This window comes from Bos grunniens, chromosome 26, assembly GCF_055505025.1.
Source record: "Bos grunniens cultivar Pamir isolate PY7600 chromosome 26, Bosgru_T2T1.0, whole genome shotgun sequence".
NCBI lineage: Eukaryota > Metazoa > Chordata > Mammalia > Artiodactyla > Bovidae > Bos > Bos grunniens.
The window spans coordinates 16,330,828-16,349,932 of record NC_141190.1 but is presented as its reverse complement, the minus strand read 5'-3'; the positions used below and the strand labels follow the sequence as shown (position 1 = coordinate 16,349,932).

The 19,105-nt window shown below is 37.3% G+C and overlaps 1 protein-coding gene across 7 annotated transcripts in view; it reads right to left on the bottom strand.

Annotated features, from left to right (window-relative positions):
- LOC147344087 (cytochrome P450 2C19-like) overlaps positions 1-19,105 on the bottom strand; it is a 64,393-nt gene that overhangs the window by 34,268 nt on the left and 11,020 nt on the right. For 5 of the 7 annotated variants that reach the window (XR_015155706.1, XM_086378788.1, XM_086378790.1 and 2 more), the window contains exons 4-7: positions 18,021-18,181; positions 16,514-16,696; positions 7,778-7,919; positions 3,404-3,591 (exon numbers count right to left, since the gene is read on the bottom strand). Coding sequence is in view for 5 of the 7 variants with exons in the window: in XM_086378788.1 (XP_086234914.1) it covers positions 3,404-3,591; positions 7,778-7,919; positions 16,514-16,696; positions 18,021-18,181 (674 nt within the window). In the remaining 2 variants the exon portion in view is untranslated. Of the gene's footprint in view, positions 1-3,403; positions 3,592-7,362; positions 7,432-7,777; positions 7,920-16,513; positions 16,697-18,020; positions 18,182-19,105 lie in introns of those variants that run through there. The other 2 variants (XM_086378792.1, XR_015155707.1) reach the window with 2 other exon arrangements.

Here is a 19,105-nt window from a genome sequence, read left to right as displayed (position 1 = left end):
TACACTGGGGGGACTATGCAGAAGGGGATGGTAATCCCCAGTATTTGGTAATAGACATATGACATTATAATGGTCATTTCCCAATACCGTGGATGTGAGAGATGGGCCACTCCATTCTAGTACAGTGTTTCCCACATACTTAGAAATAAGAGGAGAAACAAGCTTGATCAATTATTACCTTAGACCCCAATGTCACAAAAGAAAAGTCTTCTCTCAGTATGTCCTTTGGTTAAAAAAATAGTAGACCTGAAGTTCTAACCCTTGTATCAAAACTGCAATCACTGAGACAAGTCTCACAATCTAGTAAAGTCATCAATTCTGTCTTCTCCAAGGATTGGCACTAGTACTTGTATCTTTAGAATCTCATTGCTTTCTTTCCCCAACAAAATACAAATTTTAGTTATATTATTTTATAATTTTAATAATACTATGACTTGGCTTCAAGTAGATAAGAGAAGTTTTCAGCACACCAACTAGAAAGTCTGAATATATACAGATATTCTGTGTTAGAGAGCAAAAGAAATCTGCTAAGACAAAAATCTGTCTCAATATTCCAAAGTTTGGAGAACCTCAAAGAGGAAAGCTGACACCTAAAGTTAATATTAGTCTCTGTCAATGTTCAAATTTTACTCAAAATACCCAAAATGGGAGAGGTTACATCATTCCATCTGCCAAGGAGGAGAGGGATGGACCCTTTCTGGAAGAAAATAAATAACATCTGAACTCTGCATTTTTTCATTTATAAAAATTGGTATTTAACCAAAAGTAACTAGGCATTTCAAAGACACAACTAAGTGGCCAAAGATAGAAGTGAGGAAAACAATAAATATACACCCAAACTATGAAATATTTCTCACCTAATTTTATCATGCCAGCATGACCTTTAAAACAGAAATCCAATGAAAAAATGTTGAGGAAGAAAAGTTGTAAACCAAAAATCTCTTAAACCATAATCAGTAAAGTCCTGAACAGAATGTAGCAAAAGAAATCCAACTGCATATATATATATTTATAATAGGCATATTCAGTGGGAAAAGTGAGGTCAATGTATACAACCATACCAATAAGTATAGACATCAATTTGAAAAAAATTATATACATGTTCACCACTAAAAATAGCATTAAAAATGAGAACATATTTTTTACTCTGATTCTTTAAAAAGTATGTAGCAAAATGTACATAAAATATCATTCAGTTCAGTCGCTCAGTCGTGTCCAACTCTGCGACCCCATGAATTGAAGCACACCAGGCCTCCCTGTCCATTACCAACTCCTGGAGTTCACTCAAACTCATGTCCATCAAGTTGGTGATGCCATCCAGCTATCTCATCCTCTATCGTCCCCTTCTCCTCCTGTCCCCAGTCCCTCCCAGCATCAGTCTTTTCCAATGAGTCAACACTTTGCACGAGGTGGCCAAAGTACTGGAGTTTCAGCTTTAGCATCATTCCTTCCAAATAAATCCCAGGGCTGATCTCCTTCAGAATGGACTGGTTGGATCTCCTTGCAGTCCAAGGGACTCTCAAGAGTCTTCTCCAACACCACAGTTCAAAAGCATCAATTCTTCGGTGCTCAACTTTGCTCACAGTCCAACTCTCACATCCATACATGACCACTGGAAAAACCATAGCCTTGACTAGACGGACCTTTGTTGGCAAAGTAATGTCTCTGCTTTTGAATATGCTATCTAGGTTGGTCATAACGTTCCTTCCAAGGAGTAAGCATCTGTTCATTTTAGGGCCGCAATCACCATCTGCAGTGATTTTGGAGCCCAAAAAAATAAAGTCTGACACTGTTTCCACTGTTTCCCCATCTATTTGCCATGAAGTGATGGGACCTGATGCCATGATCTTCGTTTTCTGAATGTTGAGCTTTAAGTCAACTTTTTCACACTCCTCTTTCACTTTCATCAAGAGGCTTTCTAGTTCCTCTTCACTTTCTGCCATAAGGGTGGTGTCATCTGCATATCTGAGGTTATTGATATTTCTCCCGGCAATCTTGATTCTAGTTTGTGCTTCTTCCAGCCCAGCATTTCTCATGATGTAATCTGCATATAAGTTAAATAAGCAGGGTGACAATATACAGCCTTGACGTACTCCTCTTCCTATTTGGAACCAGTCCATTGTTCCATGTCCAGTTCTAACTGTTGCTTCCTGACTTGCATATAGGTTTCTCAAGAGGCAGGTCAAGTGATCTGGTATTCCCATCTCTTGAAGAATTTTCTACAGTTTCTTGTGATCCACACAGTCAAAGTCTTTGGCATAGTCAATAAAGCAGAAATAGATGTTTTTCTGGAACTCTCTTCCTTTTTCCATGATCCAGTGGATGTTGGCAATTAATTTGATCTCTGGTTCTTCCGCCTTTTCTAAAACCAGCTTGAACATCTGGGAGCTCACAGTTTACATATTGCTGAAGCCTGGCTTGGAGAATTTTGAGCATTATTTTACTAGCATGGGAGATGAGTGCAATTGTGCGGTAGTTTGAGAATTCTTTGGCATTGCCTTTTTTTGGGATTGGAATGAAAACTGACCTTTTCCAGTCCTGTGGCCACTGCTGAGTTTTCCAAATTTGCTGGCATATTGAGTGCAGCACTTTCACAGCAACATCTTCCAGGATTTGAAATAGCTCAACTGGAATTCCATCATCTCCACTAGCTTTGTAGTGATGCTTTCTAAGGCCTACTTGACTTCACATTCCAGGATGTCTGGCTCTAGGTGAGTGATCACACCATCATGATTATCTTGGTCGTGAAGATCTTTTTTGTACAGTTCTTCTGTGTATTCTTGCCACCTGTTCTTAATATCTTCTGCTTCTGTTAGGTCCATACCATTTCTGTCCTTTATCGAGCCCATCTTTGCATGAAAATATCATTATCAATAGTGAAATGTTAACCGCCATTCTTCTGAGATCAGAAATAAAAACAAGGCTAAAAGAAAGTTATTAGCCCAGACAGCATGACAATGTATAGAGAAATTGCAATTAATCTAGAGGGAAATTTTAAACACTGATTTTAAATTTGGCACAATTGCTTCATATAAAGTTATTAAAATGATAAAATCAGTTATATTTTCAATCCAGATAGCAGAATGGAAAAGGCATTTTAAAACATTTAAAACAACAATAAGCACCTAAGGGGGAAAAAAGGATTCATTTGGAAATGTAAACAGTTAACTTTCATCAAACCAAATAAAAGAAAGAGAAAATTTGGAAGTCTTGCACTGCTAGCTGTCAAAATCTGTTATAAAGCTTACAGACTAAACTTGAAAAAAACACACAATTCATCAAGCCTGCACACAGATGATTACTTATACTTCTTTTGTCTTGCTTTCAGAGAGGATGGCACACAAACTGTCTAAAATGGGAACTTCAGTACCACTGAGGTCAGTATAAGAGAAACCAATGTTACCCTGGGGATGAGGTAGTTTCTGAATTTCACGTCACAATTCACAGCATGAGGTACACTCGTAGGAGCCAGGTCAATGTATCTCTGGATCTCATGCAGCACAGCATCCATGTAGGGCATGTGGGTCCTGTCCTGCATGCAGGGGCTCCGGTGTCTGCCAATCACACGGTCAATCTCTTCCTGGATCTTAGCTGATAAGAGATAAGTAAGACTGAAGAAGAAAAAAATGCACACCACATTTGCAGAGCAATTCAGAGATATATGATGCTTCATGAGGTATCCCAACAGCATTATACACTTAAGTTATATGCTCAGAAATGGACCTCGACATGGAGAGAGAATTGCCATAACACAAATACATGTAAGTCTCTGACAAGCTAGACTTAAGATACAGCTAAACAGACTTGTATGTTAGCATACACAGTAATACAAGCAGAAATGATAAAATGTTTGAAAATAAAAACACAACACAAGGTCAAGAAACTAAAGTCGTTGGAGGGAGAAAAACAGGAATCTATTAATTTTATGTCAAAATAATATGTGGATTGAAAAGGTAAGTTATATGTGTTTTAGTGTATTTGTGTATTGTATGTGTGCAATATGCAGTGCTACTCTCTTCCTCCAATTGCCAAATGCTGTCACTCTCAACATTCTAGTGGTTTCTTCTGAAATTTTTGCCCTGTTTCTAATCAATGACTCTGTTTCTATTTTTTACATAGATTTTTAAACAATATCTGATTTCCTGGTATTAGAGTTGAGAATTTACATCTCTATCCCCACCTCATACAAAATACACACACAAATCCCCTTACTCCACTTTCAATATATTTACACCATAATTTTTAGCTCTCAAAACATTCATTTTAACATCATTCTGACTAAATAAACATGCTCACTCTTAAGAAAACTATGATTATGCTTCCTTTTGGTACTTTCTTGGAGCTTACTATGTTTCTTTAGTTCAATTCATAAAACTCCGTACCCTGATTTAGGAGTCTTTCCAAATACTGAGGTAGATGTTTCAAACTCCTAATAATTTCCCTATTATTCAGAAGTCACAAACAACCCATCACCTTTTGTCTTTTGTTCTTGGCATCTCCTTTCATTCTTGCTTTATCCACCTGATCCATTTAGAAGTGGACATTTGCCAAGCCTGCTATCTAGCAACAGCCCTGACACTTTTTCTGCTTCATGAGTTCTCAAGATTCCCAAAGCCCATGACTTCCTCTGACATGACTTCAGGCATTTGAATATGAAAGTTTGATAATTGACTTGAATTCTGATGCCTTACTGAACTCTAATCCTTTATCTATGACATGCTACATCTCTCTGAAAGTTTTTGTGATTTTCTCTTTTATTCTGGTGTTCTGAAATTTCATGACCTGGGTCACGGGGTGGAAATTTTTATTTCATTCACTCTGCTAGACATGTTGAGAGAATTTTCTATCTACATGGTAAAGTTTGGAGTCCTTTTCTCCAGAGTCCTCACTCTCTGGAGTTTTTCTCTGGCATGCTCAAATTCAGAAAGCAGGATGGAGAAAGGAGCTAAGAGTCCCTGAATTCAAGAAGAGAATTTTTCCCTAAACTTTGCTCCAAGTTGTGACCTCACTCTTTGCCCCTGTCTCTGCCCAGTGTCCTGAGTGTAAAGCCTCTTAGTTTCAGTTTCTCTAGGCAATAAGCTTCTCCCATCCTATTGGGGAAAGAATGACCTGATAAAAGGAGCTGTCAAAGGGTCATGCTATTTCAAATCTTGAAAGATGATGCTATGAAAGTGCTGCACTCAATATGTCAGAAATTTTGGAAAACTCAGCAGTGGTCACAGGGATAGAAAGGGCCAGTTTTCATTCCAATCCCAAAGAAAGGTAAGGCCAAAGAATGCTCAAACTATTGCACAATTGCACTCATTTCATACGCTAGTAAAGTAATATTCAAAATTCTCCAAGCCAGGCTTCAGCAATACGTGAACCATGAAATTCCAGATGTTCAAGCTGGTTTTAGAAAAGGCAAAGGAACCAGAGATCAAATTGCCAACATCCTCTGGATCATTGAAAAAGCAAGAGAGTTCCAGAAAAACATCTATTTCTGCTTTATTGACTATGCCAAAGACTTTGACTGTGTGGATCACAAGAAACTGTGGAAAATTCTGAAAGAGATGGGAATACCAGATCACCTGACCTGCCTCTTGAGATACCTGTATGTAGGTCAGGAAGCAACAGTTAGAACTGGACATGGAACAACAGACTGGTTCCAAATAGGAAAAGGAGTACGTCAAGGCTGTATATTGTCACCCTGCTTATTTAACTTCTATGTAGAGTACATCATGAGAAACGCTGGGCTGGAAGAAGCACAAGCTGGAATCAAGATTGCTGAGAGAAATATCAATAACCTCAGATACGCAGATGACACCACCCTTATGGCAGAAAGTGAAGAGGAACTAAAGAGCCTCTTGATGAAAGTGAAAGAGGAGAGTGAAAAAGTTAGCTTAAAGCTCAACATTCAGAAAACGAAGATCATGGCATCTGGTCCCATCACTTCCTGGAAAATAGATGGGGAAACAGTGGAAACAGTGGCTGACTTTATTTTTCTGGTCTCCAAAGTCACTGCAGATGGTGACTGCAGCCGTGAAATTAAAAGATGCTTGCTCCTTGGAAGGAACGTTATGACCAACCTAGACAGCATATTAAAAAGCAGAGACATTACTTTGTCAACAAACATCTGTCTAGTCAAGGCGATGGTTTTTCCAGTGGTCATGTTATGGATGTGAGAGTTGGACTGTGAAGAAAGCTGAGTGCCAAAGAATTGATGCTTTTGAACTGTGGTGTTGGAGAAGAGTGTTGAGAGTCCCTTGGACTGCAAGGAGATCCAACCAGTCCATCCTAAAGGAGATCAGTCCTGGGTGTTCATTGGAAGGACTGATGCTGAAGCTGACACTCCAATACTTTGGTCACTTGATGTGAAGAGCTGACTCATTTGAAAAGACCGTGATGCTGGGAAAGATTGAGGGCAGGAGGAGAAGGGGACAACAGAGGATGAGATGGTTGGATGGCATCACCGACTCAATGGATATGGGTTTGGGTAGACTCTGGGAGTTGGTGATAGACAGGGAGGCCTGGCGTGCTGCAATTCATGGGGTCTCAAAGAGTCGGACATGACTGGGTGACTGAACTGAACTGAACTGAAAGGGTCATGGCTGGATCAGCTACCTTTATCAGCCTATTTCTCCCTCTATCCTCTTTGATTCTTGGTACTTCTAAATACTGAAACTTACAGGATGGTAAGGACACAAATGACTCTCCTCATTATACAACTTTCTCTTCTGACATGTAGGCCATAACTTCATTCTCTGTCTGATTTCACTGTCACATCTCAATATGCTCTGTGTTTCAAAAATTTGTTGAAGATGTGTTAGCTGCCTCTCCAGTTTTAAAAAGCCAACTCTGGCCTGTTAAGAGGCTATGGTCATTTTACTGAAACCCTAACATGACAGAAGATCATATGTATTTCTAAACTGCTGTTCACAACTGTTAACTCTTTAAAAGTTAATTTCTAACAAAAAGTTATTTGCAAGGGATAAAATTATTGATCCCAACCCCCACCACTACCAAATTCTTATTTTGGTAAGAAATATTTTCCTGGAAATAAACCTCTTGACTAATAAAATTCCTTTATATGCACATCTTAAACCAATTCCCTGTCAATATAACTTTTTAAAGCCCTCATAACACTGAAAATTTCATCAGGCAATCTCACAGAATTCCCAGGATTTCCATTTATGTTTCAATAAGCAGAATTTCCACTTTCTGTGCCCTGGCTTTAGGACACTGCATTTTCAGAATGGGGAAACTCCAGAGTGATCTTTCCATAAGAAAGCCATTATGCAACTGCAGGCCAACTCATGCTGGCTATGCCTGCTACACATGACCTCCCATGAAACCCAGATGCTGCTGTGTTGATTTTCCTACCTTTCACAGTGTCTTCACTCCTGTCATCCTGCTATGTTAAGATGTCCCATTACTTTTCCTTCACTAAATCTGAAAAGCATTAAGGTGCTCAAACAGAGATTTAAGGGCTTCCCTGGTGGCTCGGTCCTTAAAGAATCTGCCTGCAATCCAAGAGATTGTCTGCAATGCAGGAGACCTGGGCTCAATCCCTGGGTCAGGAAGATCCCCTGGAGAAGGAAACAGCAAACCGCTCCAGTATTCTAGTCTGGGAAATCCCATGGACAGAGGAGCTCAGCAGGCTATAGTCCATGGGGTCTCAAGAGTTGGACACTACTTAGAGACTAAATTACCACCGTAAGAGAAACAAGGTGGAAAGCACTCCTGGTCTCTTTCCAATATCTTTCCTGAAATCACCCTGCCCACCATGTTATCATACCGGTGACTTCGGGGTGCTTCAGCAGGAGGAGGAGTCCGTATCTCAGTGTGGTGCTCGTTGTCTCTGTCCCAGCTCCAAACAAATCAGATACAGTGATTGTCAGGTTTTCAAATGTATATTCTGACTGATGATTGTGTTTTTCCTAGGAATGATTTGATTTTTTAAAAATTAGAAAGCTTACCAAAAGCAGGTAAACATGGCCCTTTAACAGGTAAAAAACAAATTGACACAAATCATTCCTGATTAACCCCAGATATATTGGATTTACTCGATAAAAACTTTAAAATTCATGTCTGAAACTGGCTCAAAGAGCTGAAGAAAACTACATACAAGAACTAAAGCAAATCAGGAAAATATATAAACAAGTGGGGAATAATGAGAAAAGTATTAGGTATTACTCAGTCATTAAAAAGAATACATTTGAATCAGGTCTAATGAGGTGGATGAAACTGGAGCCTATTATACAGAGTGAAGTAAGCCAGAAAGAAAAACACCAATACAGTAAATGCATATATATGGACTTTAGAAAGATGGTAACAATAACCCTGTATACGAGACAGCAAAAGAGACACTGATGTATAGAACAGTCTTTTGGACTCTGTGGGAGAGGGAGAGGGTGGGATGATTTGAGAGAATGGCATTGAAACATGTATAATATCATATATGAAACAAGTCGCCAGTCCAGGTTCGATGTACAATACTGGATGCTTGGGGCTGGTGCACTGGGATGACCCGGGAGGACGGTATGGGTAGGGAGGAGGGAGGAGGGTTCAGGATGGGGAACACATGTATACCTGTGGCGGATTCATTTTGATGTACGGCAAAACCAACACAATATTGTAAAGTTAAAAAAAAAAGAAAAGAAAAGAAAGAACCAAAGAGAAACTTTGGAGCTGAAAAGTACAATACCTGAAATTACAAAAAAAAAAAAAAATTACCAGAATTTTTCAACAGCAGACTGGAGGAAGCCTTCCCCCTCCCCGCCCCCCACCCCCCACAAAAAAAAAAAAAAATCCATCAAACATGAAACCAGGAGAACAGAAATTTCCTGTGAATATCAGGAAGAAAAAGGAAGAAAGAAAAATGAACAGAGCCTGAGATATAATTGGAACTCAAACAAGTATACCAACATCAACTTAATGGGAGCCCCAGAAAAGAAAGAGAGAAGAAATAAAAAATAAATATTTGGGGGGGAAAAATGGCTGAAAACTTACAAAATTTGGTGAAATACACGAATGTATGAATTAAAGAAGCTAAACAAACTCCAAGAATATTGAAGCCAAAAAGACCCAGAGCAAGGTGTATTTTAATCAAACTGTCAGAAGCCAAAACTAGAGAATGTTTGAAGCAACAAGGGAGAAGTGACTCATCATGTACAAAGGACCCACAATAGCATAATATGTCATTTTTCTCCAGAAACTGTGGGAACCATAAATCAATGGAAAGATATTAAGTCCTCAGTGTAAAAATGTCAACCAAAAATTCTATATCTGGCACAACTATCTCTCCACAAAATAGGTGACAGAAGACATCTCCAAAATAAAACCTAAGGGTTCCTTTTTAAAAGACTGGCCCTACAAGAAATGCCAAAGGTAATCACCTTTCAGTTTAAAACAAAAATGTATTACATGATAATTCCAACCCAGATTGACAAATAAATATTTTTGTTAAAAATAATAATGTAGGTAAATACTAAAGCTAATATTATTGTATCTAGTATAAAAACTCTTCTTCCCTATATTATTTAACAGAAAATTGAATAAAAATCATTAGAAATACCTGTTCTAGGCACAAAAGATATAAAGATGAAATTTATAACATCAACAAAATAAAAGGAGATGACATTGGTTGGGAGCAGAGTTAACATATGCAATTTGAAGCTACTGTGGAAGCAATTTATACTGGACTGCTATATATTTAGGATGTTAACAGTAATCCCCATTATAAGTACTAAGAAATCAATTAAAAAATAACATAAAAAATTTGAAGAAGGCATTAAAAAAGTGCCTGCAAAATTGATCAAACAAAAAATATGACTATAATGGAAAAATTGAGAAACAGCAATCATAAAATGCATTAGAGCAAAAAGCAGCAGAACAGAAATAAAGCCATTAATATTAAACTAATTCTTCAAAATTAAAGTGATTAGTCACTTTGACTAAAACTCACAATTTAAGACAGATATTTAAAGAACAAAATTTTAAAATATATATATATATAAGCTATTATATATCCATACATGTATAGAATATAATTCAGGCATGCAAAAGAAAAGAAAATCTTAACACTTGTGATATCATGAAGGATGGCCCTTGAAGTTATCACAGTAAATGAAACATATCAGATACAGAAAGATAACTACCATATGATCGAACTTACATGTGAAATATTTTAAAAATCTGATCTCATAAATACAGAGAACACACTGGCTGCCAGAGATGGGGAGTGGTCAAGATGAATAAAGGAACTCAAAAGGTACAAAATTCCAGTTATAAAATAAATAAGTCATGGGTAACTACTACACAGCATGATGACTATAGTTAATACTGTATCGTATCTCTGAAAGTTTCTAAGAAAGTAAATCCTAAAAGTTCTCATTACAAGAAAGAAAACCTATAACCATGTGTGAATGGATGGTAACTACATTTATTACACTAATCATCTTGCCTTATATACATATATTGAATCACTATGTTGTATATCTATAATTAATATATTTTATGTTAATTCTTTTCAATTAGAAACTGCATATTGTCTACAAGAAACCCACTTAAGACTGAGAGATACAAATATGTTGAATGAAAAAGAGAGAAAAAGATTTTGCAATTAGTGAGTAACCAAATACAGCAGGAATGTTAGAAAAAAAGTTAGATTTTAATCAAAAAGAAATTAAATGGAACAAATGAGAATGGAGTGTTTTTTTACTGGATCAACAAAGGTGAATTCTTCAAGAAGCTATAACATTATACATCTATATGTGGGCTTCTCCAGTGGCTCAGCAGTAAAGAATCTGCCTCCAGGTTTGATCCCTGGGTTGGGAAGATCCCATGCAGAAGAAAATGGCAACCCACTCCAGTATTCTCACTTGGGACATCTCATGAACAAAGAAGCATAACAGGCTACAGCCCATGGGGTCACAAAAGAGTCGGACAGGACTTAGCTACTAGGCAACAACAATAACAACATCACCTATGTGCACCAAACAACAGAGCCACAAAATATATGAAGGAAACATTGAAATAATTGAAAGGATAAATGAAGAGTTCTATAATAATAGTAGGAGACAGGCTTAGTATTACACTAGACACAGTGAAGAAATAATCTATGAAGTTGAGGATATCACAGTAGAAACCTCTAAAACAAAGAGAAAGAGACTTTAAAAAGAGAGACAGAAAAAGGAAAAAGCAAATCTAAGGACTATGGGACAAGTTCAAAATGTGTAACATACTCATAGTGGGAATGCCAGAAGGAAAAGTAAGAGGAAAAGAAGTAGAAAAAATATTTGAGACAATAATGAATCAGAATTTCCCCCAAATTAGTATCATACACCAAACTACAGATCTAAGAAACTCAAAGAACACTGATTAAAATATTGCCAAAAAACAAAAACAAATCCTACTCTAGGCATACATTTTCAAACTACAAAAAGTCAAAGGTAGATTTAAAATTCTTAAAAAGCCAAAAGTGCCTTGCTTAAAAGGAAAAAGGGTGAGAATTATTCTGACTTTACCTCACATACCTTGCAAGTAAGAAGAGAGTGGAGTGAAATATTTAAAGTGTTGAGAAAAAGAAACCACAAACCAAGACTGTGTACCCTGCAAAACTGCTGGCTATAAAAATGAAGAACTGCTCAGACCAAAAAAAAAAAAAAAATAGAAGTAATCTGTTACCAGTATGACTACCTTGCTAGAAATGTTAAAAGAAATTCTTTCAAGAGAAGGAAAATCATATCAATCAAAACCACATCTACATAAAGAAATAAAGAGTTACAAAGAAAAGAATGCAAAACATAAAAAAGTTTTCTTTTCCTCATTCATAACTTATTTAACAGCTAAAAGTTCAAAATAACAGCAATGTATTTGATGGAGTAATGCTTATGAATACTTCATATATAAATATATATCTGCTTATATACAGGTGGAATGAATGACAGCATGCTACAAGGGATGGAGGGAAGAATTAGAATTATTTTGTTACTATGAGATAGTTACACTGACAGTGACATGGTGCAGGAACAACCAGGTGCAGGAAAAACACAGGACATGACCCTGTGTTTGTGTTTGTTTCCTTAATGAACAGCAACGTTGAATGGACCCTGTCTCACTCCATATAAAAAATTTAACTCAAAATAGATGAAAAATTTAAATATGATACACACACATATATATTTAATGCCTAACTCAAAAAGACTCACAGAAAGAGAGAGCAGAATAGCAACTATCAGGAGTTGGGGTGGGAGTAGCAGGAGAAATAGGGAGATAATTGGTCAAAGGATAAAAATCTCCAGGTGTATAATGAATACGTTTGGGGGATCTAATGTACATAATGGTGATTATAGCTAATAATACTGTATTATACACGTGAAAGTTACTAACAGAATAATGTGTTGAATGTCCTCACCATAAAAAAAAGGAAATAGTAATTATGTGAGTAGATAGAGGACTTAACCCGATGCTAGTGTGGTAACCCTGGTGGCTCAGATGGTAAAGCGTCTGCCTACAATGCGGGAGACCCAGGTTCAATCCCTGGGTTGGGAAGATCCCCTGGAGAAGGAAATGGCAACCCACTCCAGTGTTCTTGCCTGGAAAATCCCATGGATGGAGGAATGTGGTGGGCTACAGTCCACGGGTCACAAAGAGTCGGACACAACTGAGCAACTTCACTTAGTGTGGTAATCACTCTATAATATGTACATGTATCAGATTAACACACTGGCCAGCGCTCTCTGACAACCTGAAGGGGTGGGATGGGGTTGGGGGTGGAAGGTGGGAGGTGGGAGGTGGGAGGGAAGTTCAAGAGGGCGGAGACATATGTATTTCTATGGCTGATTTATGTTTTCTGCCATTATGTATGGCAGAAACTAGCACAATATTGTAAAGCAATTATCCTCCAATTAAAAATAAATTCTAAAAAAACAGAAAAATATTTTACAAGAGTTAAATCTATAAAACACTTAGAAGAAAACATTGTAGTATAGCTTTAGAAACTCAGAAATGACAACTGATCCTTAAATTTGACACCAAAGTAACAAATATATACACATGTGTACATATGTATCTGTCTAATATATATCATATTTCAATAAAATTAAAATGTTTATGTATCAAAAGCATAATGAAAGATGTGAAATGACAACCAATATGTTGGAAAAACAGCTCAACAACAATGACAAGGAACCCAGTTTTAAAAAGGCAAAGGGCTTAGATGATATTTTTCCAAACAAGAAAATACATTCAACGTCACTGTTCATTAAGGAAACACAAAATATAGTCACAACCAGATGCAATTTCACATTACCTAAGCAAGGTTTAATAGTGTTAAAAATTAGAAAGTAAGTATTGGCAATTATGTGTGAAAACGGGAACTCTATACATTGCTGGTGGGAATATAAATGCTGCAGTCACTGTTGGAAAGTCTGACTATTCCTCACATGTTAGACATAAAATTATTAATATCATATGTCTACTCAATTCCACTCCAAGGAAAATATCAAACAAAAAGGAAAATGTGCCCATGAAGAAATTCGTACACAAATATTAGTAGCAGTATCTTTCAGAACACCCAAAGAAAAACAACGCAAATGTTGACCATAATGTGGATGCATAAAAAATTATAGTACACACATACAATTGAATATTATTCATCCATAAATGAAAAAAACAAAGTGCTCATACATATCACAACTTAGAAAATACTCCAAAACATTATATTGGGTGAAAGAAGCCAGAAACAAAAGGGGTGACACTATGAGTTCTTTTATACAATGAATCCATAAAAGGCAAATCATAGAGACATAAAGCAGATTAAGTTGACACGTGATGGGGTGGAGAGAATGGACAGCAATCATTTAATAGACATCATATGCTTCTGTACAGTGATGAGAAAGTTTTGAAACAGGAACTAGTGATCACACAACACTGTGAATGCACTAAATACAACCAAAATGTACACTATTAATTGCATGGCATGCAGAAGATACTAAGAAAGGGTGGCAAGAACTATACAGAAAAGATCTTAACGACCCAGACAACCATGATGGTGTGATCACTCACCTCAAGCCAGACATCATGGAGTCCAAAGTGAGGCAAGCCTTAGAAAGCACCACTACAAACAAAGCTAGTGGAGGTGGTGGAATTCCAGCTGATCTATTTCATGTTTTAAAAGATGATGCTTTTACAGTGCTGCACTCAATATGCCAGCAAATTTGAGAAACTCAGCAGTGGCCACAGGACTGGAAAAGGTCAGTTTTCATTCCAATCTCAAAGAAAGGCAATGCCAAAGAATGCTCAAACTACCACACATTTGCACTCATCTTACACACTAGCAAAGTAATGCTCAAAATTCTCCAAGCCAGGCTTCAACAGTACCTGAAGCAAGATCTTCCAGATGTTCAAGTGGATTTAGAAAAGGCAGAGGAACTAGAGAACAAATTGCCAAAATCCGCTGGATCACAGAAAAGCAAGAGAGTTCCAGAAAAACATCTACTTCTGCTTTATTGACTACACTAAATCCTTTGACTGTGTGGATCACAGAAAACTGTGGAAAATTCTGAAAGAAATAGGAATGCCAGACCACCTGACCTGCCTCCTGAGAAATCTGTATACAGGTCAAGAAGCAACAGTTAGAACCAGACATGGAACAACAGACTGGTTCCAAATTGGGAAAGGAGTACGTCAATGCTGTATATTGTCACCCTGCTTATTTAACTTATATGCAGAGTACATACATGTAATGCCAGGCTGGATGAAGCACAAGCTGCAATCAAGACTGCCGGCAGAAATACCAATACCTCAGATACACAGATGACACCACCCTTATGGCAGAAAATGAAGAGGAACTAAAGAGCCTCATGATGAAAGTGAAAGAGGAGAGTGAAAAAGTTGGCTTAAAACTCAACAATCAAAAAACAAAGATCATGGCATCCGGTCCCATCACTTCCTGGCAAATAGATAGGGAAACAATGGAAACAGTGAGAAACTTTATTTTCTTGGGTTCCAAAATCACTGCAGATGGTGACTGCAGCCATGAAATTAAAAGATGCTTATTCCTTGGAAGGTAAGTTATGACCAACCTAGACACCATATTAAAAAGCAGAGACATTCCTTTGCCAGCAAAGGTCCATAGTCAAAGCTATGGTTTTTCCAGGAGTCATATATAGATGTGAGAGTTGGACCATAAAGAAAACTGAATGCTAAAGAATTGATGCTTTTGAACGGTGGTGTTGGGGAAGACTCTTGAGAGGCCCTTGGACTGCAAGGAGATCCAACCAGTCAATCCTAAAGGAAATCAGTCCTGAATATTCATTGGAAGGACTGATGCTGAAGCTGAAGCTCCAATACTTGGGCCACTTAATTCGAAGAACTGACTCATTGGAAAAGAGCCTGATGTTGGGAAAAATTGAAGGCAGGAGGAGAAGGGGACGACAGAGGATGAGATGGTTGAATGGCATCACCAACTCAGTGGACATGAATTTGAGTAGGCTCTGGGAGTAGGTGATGGACAGGGATGCCTGGCATGCTACAGTCCATGGGGACACAAAGAATCATACATGCCTAAGCAACTGAACTGAACTGATGTGAATTTCACCTTAATTTTTTAAATAACATTACTCCATGAATTGACAGATTTCACACAATCTCTATAAAAATCACCACTGATTTCTTTGCATAAATTGACAAGTTTATCCTAAATTTAGGTGGCACAGAAAAACAAAAACAATCTTATAAAATGACAAAAAATTAGAGGTCTCACACTACTCAACTTCAAAACTAATTACGAAACTAGTAATTAAGATGTCCAGATGATGTGCCACTGATGTAAAAACTGACATTTAGCTTACTGAAACAGATGCCAGATTGCACAAATGCTCAAATTATGAGTCAGTTGATTTCTGACAAGGTTGCCAAGATAATTCATGTGGGGAAAATGGTCTTTCCAACATGGGGTGCAGGGTTCATGCTCACATCATATAATATAACTCCGTATCTTTGCTAATCCATTTACTTTACACTCAATTAAGGCTTCTTCTGTCCACACACCTACTCTTTGCCATCACATGCCTATGTAAACAGCATCATACATACATCATTCATCCATCTCATATTCCCTCCCTTGTCCTTCGATGCAAATATGTTGATCTATTTGCAACTACCAGCCAAGCAGGAAGCCCAGTTAGACCTAGTCATTCTTTATTCCCTTTACACTGTGTATGCTATGATCATGTTCATCATCATATTATACTATGATATTTTGTTACTTTTAACTCATTGTTATCAGTTTCCAATTCACCTATGACATCATTCTGTTTTTCCTTGGGTAGATTATTAGCACCCAAAGAGCAAAATCAAGGTATTTCACTTACTTAATGACTAAATATTACATCATGCACACAAGTACTTAAAATGCTTGTCAGCATTGCTTGCCAGACCACTGGAACATCCTTGGTAAATACAGAAGATTCAATGATCTATAAAATGCACAAGTAATCAAATAATTGAGCTGTCTTTAGCCTATTACCTGCTCCATCTTGATCAGGAAGCAATCAATAAAGTCTCGAGGATTGTTAATATCCAGGGATGCTTGGTGTTCCCTTGTTTTCTCCAAAACATAATTTTTTACATAAGCAGTATTTGTATAAAGTTTTTTATAACTATAACTCCATGGGAAAAAATCAAGGAGCACAGGGAAAATATTGAGGACCTAGAAGAGAAAACTACGGTTTATTAAATAAATAGTTAAAACTTACATACCAAGTCCTAGTTGGAAATTGTAGTATAAATATTAAAATAAATATGGTCTCTAAATGTTGAGGAGTATTTTTATTATACAAATACATAATTTTCTATGCTGATAGAAGTATTTCAAGGAGAAAATTCTGGTCAGGGATCAAAAAAATAATCATTTCCTATATGTACATATCATGTTTCCAGTATGAAAACATCTTCACATCAATTCTTCCTGTTTTTCACATCAGTTCTTCTCTACAACCATGAAATAAGGGTCAGCACAAAGGTCAATGACTCACACTTTGTAGATGACAACAGAGGTTAAGAGAGTTTGCACATCCTGATACAGAGCACAGAGCTGGTCCCTGATGTTTCTACCTCTGTCTCATAGACTCCAACATAAAATAAGTATTTTATTAATAGAACTGAAAGGGTCCTAAGTGAAGAAAGTGAAAGTGAAGTTGCTCAGTCATGTCTGACTCTTTGCGAGTCATGGACTGTAGCCCACCAGGCTCCTCTGTCCATGGGATTTTCCAGGCAAGAGGACTGGAGTGGGTTGTCATTTCCTTCTCCAGAAAGTGTCCTAAAGACACCACGAAACTCAACATCTTATGGCTAAAGTAACTGAGCACCAGAGCACTTAAGTGACCTCTATAAGGTCACACCACCGTCTTTTAGGCAGAAGGCAGAACATGTCAGCTCAGTATAGGGTACACCTGTGATGTTGGTTTGTGGTTGCTACACCAAAAAAAACAAACAAACAAACTTTTTTTTGTCATCCCCAAAGCAATTACCTTGTCAGTTAGGATGCCAACTGAAGCATCAAACAGTCCTAACCCAGTCAGTGTTCCCTGGCAGCACTCTTTCACTCAAAGGAGATTCTCCTCCTTCCTAAATGCAGGTATTTCTGCCAGCTAAGGTGGTGGAGTAGTAAGTAGGTGGAAACTGAATGACAAGACTTGTGAGTAATGGAAGCCTTTCCAGAAGGGCCTGGAAGTCCTTCTATTGGTGTGGGCATGCTTTGGGGATGTTACCAAAGTAGTTTATGGAAGCTGGGCTTTGAAAATTGGTATAAAAACCACTGAACAGTGTCAACAGGACTGAATTGTGGGCATGTATTTTCCTGTCTAACATTAAAGGGCTCAGCCAGCAGCCCCAGATGAGCACTCCATGATGCTAAGCTCTGGGCAGGGCTGTGCTCTTCACACTTTCACCTCACAGCTTGGTGTATAGAGCACTGGACCTCATGGAAAAAAGAGAATAAGTGATTCTTCCAGAAGAAAGGCCCTTGGCCTCACCTGAATCCATGGAGAGCCCAAAATCTTGATATTTTCATTTATTGTTTTCATTAGATTTAGAAAAGTCTGATCTTTATAATCAAAACGGTTCTGGAAAATAATGGAGCAGATCACATTGCAGGGAGCACAGCCCAGGATGAAAGTGGGGTCACAGGGCAACCCTGAAGAATAACAAACATTTAAACACACCATTAAAACATATACATGAAACACTTTTATCTTTGAAACAACAGGTAGACTGTTAGAAACTTTAAATCAATATTTGTTGTTTCCCTTAACAGCAAAATATCCAAAATGCAAAAATTGACACATAACTTTTACCTTAATCTAAAAGACCATGTTAACCTATTTAAAGAAGGTTTATCTCCTTATTTATCTTTAAATTGTATTGATGTATAGTTTATTTACATTGTTAATTTCTACTGTACAGAAAAGTGTTTCAGTTATACATACATACATATATATATAATTTTTCAAATTTTTTTCCATTATGGTTTATCATAGGATATTTAATATAGTTCCCTGTTCAAGACAGTAGTACCCTGTTGTTTATCCATTACATTTGTAATAGTTTACCTCTGCTAATCCAAACTTCCAAGCCTTCCCTCTCTCACTGCTGGAAACTCCAAGTCTATTCTTTATGTCTGTGAGTCTGTGTTTTTCACAGATATACTCATTTGTGTCACATTTCAGATTCCACACACAACTGATTTCATATGATATTTGTCTTTGTCGTTCTGACTTACTTCACTTAGTATGATAATCTCTAATTATGCAACAACCATCCATGTTGCTGCAAATGGTGTTTAAATAATTTTTTTTTTAATCAATCCAGGGACTTCCCTGGCCATCCAGTGGTTAAGACTCCATGCTTCCACTTCAGGGGGTGCAGGTGGGATCCTCTGTCAGGGAACTAAGATCTCACACACCATATGGCACAGCCAAAAAATTTAAAATAAATTCAATTCATATTCACTGCCTTTTCTTATATCTTTTTCACTTAAGGTATCTTAATTTGAAGGGTGAATGATGAAAACACTGAAAAGACCATTTTTTGTATCATTTAATTACTAACATTATCAGTG